This window comes from Candoia aspera, chromosome 6 (genome assembly GCF_035149785.1).
Source record: "Candoia aspera isolate rCanAsp1 chromosome 6, rCanAsp1.hap2, whole genome shotgun sequence".
In the NCBI taxonomy this organism is placed as follows: domain Eukaryota; kingdom Metazoa; phylum Chordata; class Lepidosauria; order Squamata; family Boidae; genus Candoia; species Candoia aspera.
In genome coordinates, this window is record NC_086158.1 from 100,772,774 (window position 1) to 100,783,264 (window position 10,491).

Genomic DNA, 10,491 nt, shown 5'->3' on the forward strand with positions numbered 1-10,491 from the left:
CCCGGCAGCCCTCTCGGGGAGTGGGGGTCCCGGTTTTGGGCGTCTGGTGGGACGCCGAAGCCCCTCTCGGTAGCTGGATGTGGCCAGTGCGGAGCCTCCCCCCCCGCTCCTCCTCCTCCTCCTCCAGGCCGCTTCCCCCAAGCAGGAGAGGGCGCAGAGGAGCCCGGGAAGCCACCTGGAGGTCCCGAGGCTCCGTCGCGGGGACGTCAGCGGCAGCGGGGCCAATCGGAGAGAGAGACTCCGCCGAGGCGGTCCCGCCAATCGGTGGCGGCGAGTGGCGTCCGGGGCCTGGTGCTGCCTGGCGATTGGCGGCCGCGGGCGGCGGCGCAGTGACGTCGCGGCGGGCGGAAGCGCGGGGGAGACGCCCGCGGGGCGGCCGCCCGGCGCCGCCGATGTGTCCGCAGCCGCCCATGGAGGTGATGGAGGGGCCGCTCAACCTGGTGAGTGTCGGCCCCGCGGCGAGGGCCCGTAACCTCGGGGCATGGGCCGGGCTGGGCCGGGCCGAGGGGATCGGTGAGGCCGGGCGGGAACTGAGCGGGCGGGTGGGCGGGCGCCCTACAGCGCTTCGGGCCCGGCGGAGTCTCTGCGCCGGGCAGAAGGGCGTCCCGGAGACGCGGCGGCGGCGGCAGCGGCGGCGCTTCCTTCCGTCTCTGGAGACTTCCTCCGGGGCCCCACCGTCTTTCTGGACGCTGCCACGTGGGTCCGTTCGCTGATGCCAGGGCGCCTGGGCCGGGCTAAAGCACTCAGGACCGCGCGAAGACCCAGGGCGAGGGCCGGAAGCAGCGCGGTAGCAGGCAGGGACCCCTACGCCACAGCTCCTGAGGGGCTGGGCGTGATCCTCTTGTAATTTCCGAAGGAAGCGGCCAACCGCCCATTCTAGACGGTCCCCGTTCGGCGGTTGTGATCTGTGGACCGGAAGTCTGACTCGCAGGCCGTGCCTTGTTCCTTACTTGTTCGTACAAGCCGCCTCTGCCCCACAACAGCGGTCGTGCTGGCGTTCGTTACCTTGAAGGGGGCTCTCTGAATTATCTCGAAATGCCTGACGGCCACGGCCACGTGAGGGTCAGCGATCCCACTCCTGCAATCTGGAGTCCAAACTGTCTGGGTTTGTGACAAATTCTGCCCCTCGTTGGGGTGGAAACATCCAGTAAATGCTTCCACTAAGATGCCAGCAGAAAGGAAGTTCCAGGTACTCTGTGCTTCTGGAGAGTAGCCAGTTCCAAATCTGATAAACAGAAGGACAGATGAGCTACGGAAACCCAGTGCCACATACGACTCCTAATGAATGCAACAATCAGGAATAAAGGAGCTGCTAGATTTCATCTGGGAGCTGGGCCCAAGGTCCTGAGGCTTTCAGTTGTGGGTGATTTCCATGTCTGTGTCCTGGGAGAGGGTTCCAAGGTAGCTTGTGAAATCATGCCCTGCCTTCACTTCAGAGCTGATGAGGAGTCTTCAAAAAACGGAGGATCTTAACATTTGCTGCGGTCAGATTAGTTCCTTGTCATGCTGCAGCTTAGGTGTGGGTGGGGGATCCTTTCGGTAGGTCTGCCCAAGGGGCCTACAGATCCAGAGGCACTTGGGGAGTGTCCCAACAATGTGGCAGGCAATTCCATCTGGTTCTTCAACCAGGGTATTGGTCAGGTTGTTGTAGCCCAGCCTCCCAACTGGAGCTGACACAACTGAAAAGTCCCCTAGAGTAACAGGGGCAAAACCCCCAAAGTGGACAGGAGCAGGTAATTGCTCGTGTTCCAGCCTACCCAATGGCTTCTCTGTTGGTGTGGCATCCACAGATTCCTGCCTAGCAGGCCTCTTCAGAGCAATCCTAACCCTCTTTTGGGCCAAAGCACTACAGGCACACCAGATGAATTGGCACATATCCCAACAAACAAAATCATTCATAACCACTCTCTGCTGGGGACTGGCGAGGCACCATTTGTGTTAGAGTCTTTTGGCCTTGTGGAAGTTGATAGGGTGCTCTGTAGTCTAAATTCTGCCACCCAAAGGCTTGATCCATGGTCCTTCTGGCTGATTTGGATGGTGGATGGGTGTGTCTGGGCATGGCAGGGCAAAAGTGTTCTCCCTCTCCTGTCCATCTCTGAGGGATGCACAGGTTTTTCACAACTTTGACCAAGATGCCCCAGGAACAGTGATACAGGCCTTGATCACCCACCTTCTGGCTGTAGTATTGTAATGTGCTCTGTGTGGGGCTGCCTTTGGCAGGTCACAATAACATCTGTCTTGACATTGCTGCCTCATTTGCCAGATGGTTTCTGGGGTCAATCCAAGGGCTGGTTATCACCTTTAAAGCCCTCAGTGGCCCAGCACCAGGATACACTGGGCAGCACCTAGCCAAGGTAGAAGTGAACCTTCTGGTCCAGTCATCAAGAGAAGGCATGTTGTGGGTCCCCCACTTTCTTGCGAGGGCTTCTCAGGGACAGCCCCCATTCTCCAGAATGCTTTCCCCCACAGGGACAGAGAGCCCCAAGCCTTTGGTATTTGGTAAACCAGTCAGAGCAGCATTGTTCCAGTGAGCGTTTGGCTCTTGGATTCATTTATTTTATTGGGCCGCTGTGCAGATTTAGGTTGTTTATGGGGGATTTTAATGAGTTGATTGTGGTTGTTTTATTATTTATGGATTTGCAACCTGCCCAGAATCTGCCTAGATTGTGGTGGGTTATAACTGCTATACAAAAGTTATGCCTTTAGAAAAAATCATTTTTAAATCAAAATTACATTTAGTAGGTGTGAGACTAGGAAAGGTAAAGCTTGCAGAGTCCCAGTCTTGGCCCACAGACAAATGTCTCTGATTGTTCAACAGTGTTTCATTCAATAAAAGAAGAGCAGGGTGTAGTTATATGATAGGGTCAGAGAGGGTTGTAATTCAAGTACGTTGTTGATCAGTCATCTATGCCTTCTTGTATCGTTCCAATTTTAGTATATGTGCTGCCGAAGCGAGCACACAGTCATCTATGCCTTCTTGAAGCTCTTATTTAATGTCCTGATTACATAGGGTGCAACTATATAAATGCAGGATGGTTTGATCATCTCTGGAACAGTGCTTGGTGGCTATTAGCCAGGAAAGTGTTCCAACATTGACATTACTAATTTTTGCTTAGAAAGTTCTTTCAAAAATTAAATTGCAGTACCAAACAAAGCTTGAAGTTTGCATTTATGTCAGATGTAAAGAACCAGTCCTTAAACGAAGCGGCAGTTGCTTCTAGCAGAGAAACCAGGATGGGGGTTGGGAGAAAAATTTTCTTTGGGGTCATTGTTTTTTAAAAACAGCTCCAATCCAAAGTTGGTGCAAGCTGTTGTTTAGTATATTAATTTTATTTATTTATATTTTGAATTTCATCACCTCTAAGCTGGTGCAGCTCTACAATTTTACCTTCTGGGAGGGGAAAAACATTAGGCTGCACAGACTACCTAAGGTACCAGTGCTTAGCAGCTCAGAGTTCATTGGAAGAAGAAACCACTAGACAAGGTGTCCTTGGTCAGAAGTGGCATGATTTCTCCTAGGTCCGTTTTGGGGATAAATAAATGAGATCTTAGGTGTTGAAGGGGAGTTACTGTGTTCTTCCCTTAGGAACCCAGAGAACTGGTTGTTTATAAACAATTAAAACATGTTGGAACAATAACCTTGCACGAACAGATAACATGGGGTGTGAGTCGCTTCAGCTTAGAGGTCCAGCCTTGCTTATTTGCAGATTAGATGTTCCCTGTTTCACCAGGGCACTCAAGCATCTGTGTGTGTGTGTGTGTGTGTGTGTGTCTCACTTTCTTCATTTCACTCTGCCTCTCCCTTCGTCTCTCCAGTGCTCTAATCTTTCTCCCCACCCTCATCGTAAGGCAGTGGCATCCTGACAGGTAGAAAGCTTTGGTAGAAAGCAAGAGATATAAGTGCTGTAACACCAGGGCCGGTGAATCTGCACATCGGCTTCATTAAAGGCAGTCAAGCAGTAGCACATCCTCTTGGTGTCTGGGTTTGTTTAGGCTCATCAGCAGAGCAGAAAAGCGGACCATTTGCTGGCAGCCGGGAAGTACGAAGAAGCTGTTTCGTGTCACCGAAAGGCAGCAGGTGAGCCATTGTGGGTGTTTGGTTGACTCCTCCAGCATCCCTAGGGATTGCTAGCCCAGAGGCTAGGTCAATGCAAAAGGTGCAGGTGGGCGGGTTCCTGACTGGGGCAGGGGTAAGGTTCGCAATGAAGAGAAAAAGTGTGTTGCTGGAACTGCAGTCACGGTTCTTACAGTGAATCAACAGTTAAGTCGGTTGTAGTCCCAGAGTTCACAGTTCAGAGTGTGACAGCCTTCTCACAACGCTATTTGGAGGGACTGCAGAAAGCAGTTTGGCTGCCAAATTGTATTTCAAGGATAGCTTTAAGATTCTTGTTTGAAAATAAAAGTGATTTTCCATTCACTTACCAAAAGTTGCCATAGGGGGCGGGAAATCCTCTTCTTTTAAATGAAAGGGACACCCTTTATCCTTCCTTGGCATTCTGTATGTACCAAGGTGCCACACACAACCCTTACCCAAGGGGACCCGTTCTATCAGATCATTTTAGGCAGGGAATGGCAGCTACACAGGGAGGCTTTTCTAAACTGTTACCGTTTTGTGTCTTATGCAGCATATCTTTTGGAAGCCAGGAAGTTGACTCAATCAGACCAGGTGAGGTTACTCTCTTGAATGGCAGCTCTAGGAATGAGTTGTCATCTGTATGACTACAGTGCCAGCCGGGAACCTTGGCTAGAGCTTTCACTTTGGAAAAAAACCAAGATGTAGTAAGGGGGAGATAAGAAGAATGGCCTGCATGAGGGGAGGAATGGAGTCCTGTCCAATTTGGGCAGTGAAATACTAACCTTAGTGAACGCAGCACTTGGAAAAGAACATGTTGAAGGAATTGTGGTTTGTATGCCTCACATATTTATTGCTGCATCAGTAGCACTACGAAAAGACAGTATGAATTTACCAGCATATCCATTATAGAAGTAGCAACACTCCAGGACACTATTACTTGTTCTGTCTTGTTTTTTTGCATGAGATGTGGATCTCTTCGGAAGAGTGAAGAATGACTGCAACTAGGAGTATAACTTGACAAGTAAATTACTAGCAATTTGGTGCATTGCTGAGTTGGGTCAGTTAATGTTCTACCTGAGCACAAATATTCCACAACACCATACGCGGCCTTGTGGTGGAGAGGGGGCAGCTATCAGTTTAATATAAGAACAAAATTGTGAAATCATTTGTTAGCAACATCAGAGAGTGGGACTCTTTATTCCTATTCCTAGGAGAGGAGCAAACTCACTATCTGGGTGGTGCCAGCTTCTCCGGGCAGGAAAGCCAACTGTTCTCGCAGTCCGGAGGGAAAGCCCCCAGGGAGCAGGGAGGAGGCCCGACTTTAATGTTGTTGCCATTGCTTGCTTTACATAAAAATGAACTTTACATAAAAGTAAAGGGGGTAGAAACCAGATTTATGATTGATTTGGTACATTGTTCGCATATATAAAAAGCCTGTGTCTAACTCAGCTATGCTTTGCAAATATTAATCCATTGTGGGGAAAAAAAATCCTGATTAAAAGCAACTACTTTGTTTTTTACAGTTAGATAACATAGCAGATGTATTGATGTTTTTATCCCCAAGCTTCTAAAACTGTGGAGTTACATTGCTCCAATTGGCTGGCGCTCTATAGCTTTTGATTATTTGAATGCTGCAACTCGTTTTATTCCCCGAGAAGCTGATAAAGGAGATTTTTAAGACTGAGGTTCATTCTTTGTTTCTTCTGTGGCAGGCCCAATTATCACTGGAATTGCAAAGGGATAGTCACCTGAAACAGATACTCCTTATCCAAGAGCGATGGAAAAGAGCAAAAAGGGAAGAAAGATTAAAAATACACCATATTGTGGACAAAGAGAGTGTGGCCCATCTGCAGGCCTCTTCTAAGCCATCTGCTGAGGAACCTGAGGACCAACACGTGGCAACCCCTGCCAGCCTCAGATATGGCTCCTCCTTGGAGAAGGAGATGAAGGGGATCTGTGGGGTCCTGGATAGGGATCCAGATACATTGCTCTTTCTGCTTCAGAAAAGGAACGAGCCGCCAGAAGTGTGCATGAAGAGCAGGCCTCCAAAGGATGACAAGATGAGAATGGAGGAGCAGGCCACCAAAATTGCGGTCCTAGAGCGGCATGTGGAAATGCTGCTGGCTGAAAACGAAAGGCTGAGGCGGGAGAACCAGCAGCTCAGGGCTGAGAGCGCCAGGCTGTTAAAGTCTCCCCTGGAAAAGGAGGCGGACGTGGATGCTGACTTTGTGGAAAAGTCAGAGCTGTGGGGTCTGCAGCAGCTCTCGGGGCCTGTCGCCACCGCTGCTGCCACTACAGCCTCCCCCTGGCAGAAACTGGCCGCCAATGCCGGGAAGGCCAAGGACATTCCCATCCCCAGCCTTCCCCCCTTGGACATTCCCTCCCCGGAGTTCCCTCTGGTAGAGCTCTCGGAGGATCTCCTGAAGGGGCTCATGAACAGCTAAGGGAAGACTGCTGGGTGGATCCCCTGGACTTCATCACGGTCAGAGGGGGATGCTGCTGGGACAGCTGTGACTGAAGGGCAGAAACCTTAGTGACTTGGTTGCTGTGAGCAAATGCATGATACTGAATTGGCAAAGCAAAATTCCTGTTTACCATCGTTGGTAAAAGCTAAGTGCTCGCTCTCCTCTCTTCAAGCCAAAGGACTGAGGGGAGATTGGAGCCATGGGGTCCTGCAGGGCTCTCCTGAGTATTCTTTGGAAGTAATGGATCTCTCTCATGCCATAAAATAATGTAAATCCTACGTGGCACAAGGTGACCATTTTGGCAGTGCAAGACACTTTCTATCATGCATTGGCTTGCTGTTTCTTTTAATTATGCACAGAAATAGTCAACAGATTCTTGCTTCTGTCCCTTTGTAGGATGGATCTGTGTGCCACACTTTGCACTCCTAGCTTAAAATGTAATGTCAGCCAATCAGGAGTGATGCTAAGTTTCCAGGTATTTTTAAGGACCCAAATTTAATTCTGGTGAAATATTTTGATTTGTTTACATAATCAGGGTGCTTCATAATGTATTTCCTGTATAAGAAACGATTAAGCATTGTTTTAAACAAATACATAAGGAAGAACAATTGTTGGTGCATGATAGGAAGTGATAGTTGACAGAGAATAAAATGTTCCAGGTCTGTCTTGAATCATGTATTTGTTCTTTTAAACATGCGAGTATTGTGTTTTGGTATTCCAGTATTGAATAAGCCATTAGCGTATCTAGAAAGGGAATGATGGCTTTCTTGTGCGCCAGTTTCCACTCAAGAGCCCCTAACATGGCCGCCTACTTCCTGTCCTTTACGAAGGCCCTCCCCCACTTCCACTCTGAACTCCCCTCCCAGATGGCGGACCCTCACGTCCGGTCCGCCCCCAGAAGCGTCCGCTGTTTTTGAAAGCCCTGCTGATTGGAATGTGCGTCTTTACGCCGGGCACTCGTCAGCACCTACGCAAGGGAGAATGTGGAGTGCCCTTCCGTTGTTCGGGCTGAGCAGGGGTGGAGGGACTGGCTGTGGAGAGCGCGTGCCCCCTGAGTCGCGCTCCCGCGGACGACGAAACAGCCTGAGGGAAAGCTCCAAACACAGCCCGGGGAGCCTGTGCTGGGGACGGTGCTACTGCTGCTCTACAGTATTCCGATCGGCCCCCCGTTTGCCTCGGGTCCACCCGCCCCACTCTTTCGCTCAGTGCCCCTAATGTGGCTGCCCGCTTGTTCCTGTCACCGTGACAAAACCGCCTCGCAGCCTGGTGTTGCTGTAGAGAGGATCTGGGAGCCGGTAGTGGGGGCATGTGGCATTGGGAGACCGGGTCTCTTTGAGTGGATAGAGCTAGAGTGGTTTGGTTTCTGCTGTAGACTTTAGGGTTATTTTCAGAGGCCTAGACGTTGCCTCGGCAATCCTGGGAGTGGGTAATCCTCTAGTCCGGCGGGGTGGGGGCTTGTTAGAACGGGTGGGAATGATTCTGGCCACGTGCAGCTCATGCTTTATGATGCTCTCCACACTTTTAAGTTTCCATTTTGCTATACTACAGCGCGTGTTGCATTGCATTACTGTGTATTGCTCTAGGGTTCAAGCCAAGATGCCTATCTCATCCTGCCCTGGAAGCATTTTGAGGTGAAGCATGGTTTTATTTAAACAATTTTTGTTTAGATATAACTGTTCTGCTAGTATTCCTTAAATACTGAGGTGTATTTAAAAAGAAAGCATAATGTATTATGAAGCTACTGCAGTTTTTAAGTATTCAATGTAATTGTATTAATAAATATTTCGGTGTTTTTACAGTGTATTTTTAATGAGTCGCATAGTTTGTAACAGAAAAGAAGGCTCCACGGCTTTAAGTTTAGAAACGGTGAAAGATAAATATTCTCTTTTGGGGAGATGGTACGTTGCAAATAGAAATACATCCGACGCAACGTAACCTAATGCCGCCCTCCAGTGGCTCAGGTTGGCATAGCAGTTGGGTAGCCCAAAGGTAAAGAGATCTTGAAAAGGGCGTTCGGCTGCATGTGAAAGCAGCTACTTATCTAACTCGTTTTGAGCAGCTGCTTAATTTTTGCTTTCTCGAGCGCAATTGCCAACCCGAGGCAGAGGAAGGTGAGGGGCTGTTTCTGTTCCAGGTTTGGCAGGCAATTCCGAGATACGTCTCTTGTTTGCCAAGCAGGGTGTGCAGGGCTGGGGCTGTGGGGCAGCCTCTCACCTGTGCCTGGACGCTGCTCGATGTTTGGCAGGCTGCTTCTAGCACTCCTGTCCCCTCGGCTGCCTGGGAAGAACTCCTGCGTGAAGAGTATGTTATTGAAATCTGGGTCCCTTACGCCAAGGGGAGTCTCGAGTCTCTGCAGACTCCTCCGGCTGCGCAAAGGGCTGATTCCATAGCTAGGTGTAGGTACTGATCACCAGGAAGGGGTCTGATTGGGAGAGTGGGGGCAGTCCTATAAAGGCCTGCTGGCTACAGTTCCTAGTCTTTTGGCTGAAGGACTAATAGAGGTAACTTTGCTCTGCCTGGGTCTCCTAATCTCCCTGTGATCAAGTAAGGGGCCAGACCCTGCTATTTATATGCTGTTCTTCCAAGCCATTCAGGGCTTGAGTTTCTGCACAGTTGCCTGGCTGCAAAGCTGATTCCTTGAGCAGGCAAGAGGGTGGACCCTAGACCTATAAAGGGGGAGGGATTAACATGGGTTGGGGAGAGGGAGGTGGGTTCTTCTCTGCTTAGGCCTCCTGAACAAATGCTTCTAAATAAGATATCACCATGCTGTGTTGTGCATGGTGATAATATCTTATTTAGTTCAACATCTTCAACATTATCATTCTCTGCATGTTAGGGGTGGCTATTTGCAATATTTGAAGTTAGAGCAGAATTTGACAGTAACTGAAGAGAAAACAGAGTAATGCAACTCTGGGGAGCACTAATTGATTACTTCTGTAATCTGCACTCACAACCATGGTACCTGAGAAGATAGGGGATAACTGCTCATAACAGCCTCCCTACACACACACAGACCTCATGTCATGATTTTTTTCTTTCTGCCATGATGAGGAGTTACCATTTCTCAACTGGTGTGGCTCTCAGAACCATAACCCATAGCAACAAATAAAATGGAGCAACAGAAAAATACATTGTTCGGCAACACAATTCCATTAAAGTAATTACAGATAGTCCTTGTTTAGTGACCCCAATTAGGATTGGCTGTGTCTTAAGTGAAGTGGTTGCTAAGTGGGAAATTATGTGACTGCAACTGTGTTTTTCTTTTCCACACTCCCCCACCCTTTGGAATGCTCACCCAGGGTTGGGATAATTAGCAAGAAGGGAATTAATGTATTTACAGTACATTCAGAGGAAGGGATTACAGGAGAGTAAGCAGGCACACAATAGGGAATACACAGGGTCGTTTGCATAGTGTCTTCATGGCTCCCAGCCCCAAGCACCCTCGGGACTGCAACATTGCTTTTGGTGTGTATTCCCCATTGTGTGCCTGCTTATTCTCTCGTAATCCCTTACTCTCCAATCTCTCCATTCTGCAAGGAAGGAAAAAAAAAAAAACAGGTCAGGCACAGGACAACATGTACTGACTGTAATGGTGACCATGTGACCATGGGATGTTGCAACACTCATAAATGTGGATATTGGTCATGAAGTTATTTTTCAGCACCGTCATAACTTTAAACAGTCACTGAACAAGGCAGTTGGTAAGCGAGGACTACCTGTATTTGTATTGCCAAATAAGCAAGACATTATGCATAGAATTCAACTTCTCAGAAAAGATACTGTGATCAAGTTATTCTAGGGGTCTCTTTACAAAAGGTTTCACCACTTCTACTGTAAGATATAGACCTTTACCATTTTTTTTCTTTATTGATAAAAGTGATCCTGCAGTACATCAATGTTAACTTTCTTTTATAGGTTGAAATTGCTATATAAGCTCTGGTTCTGCTTTTG

The 10,491-nt window shown here is 48.8% G+C and overlaps 1 protein-coding gene across 1 annotated transcript; it reads left to right on the plus strand.

Annotated features, from left to right (window-relative positions):
- Positions 1–295: 295 nt before the first annotated feature.
- Positions 296–7,211, plus strand: NRBF2 (nuclear receptor binding factor 2). The gene is made up of 4 exons (XM_063307769.1): positions 296–440; positions 3,994–4,078; positions 4,626–4,666; positions 5,788–7,211. Exons 1-4 carry the CDS (start codon positions 393–395, stop codon positions 6,517–6,519), a joined length of 906 nt encoding a protein of 301 aa, XP_063163839.1. The 5' UTR covers positions 296–392; the 3' UTR covers positions 6,520–7,211.
- The last annotated feature ends 3,280 nt before the right edge of the window (positions 7,212–10,491 follow it).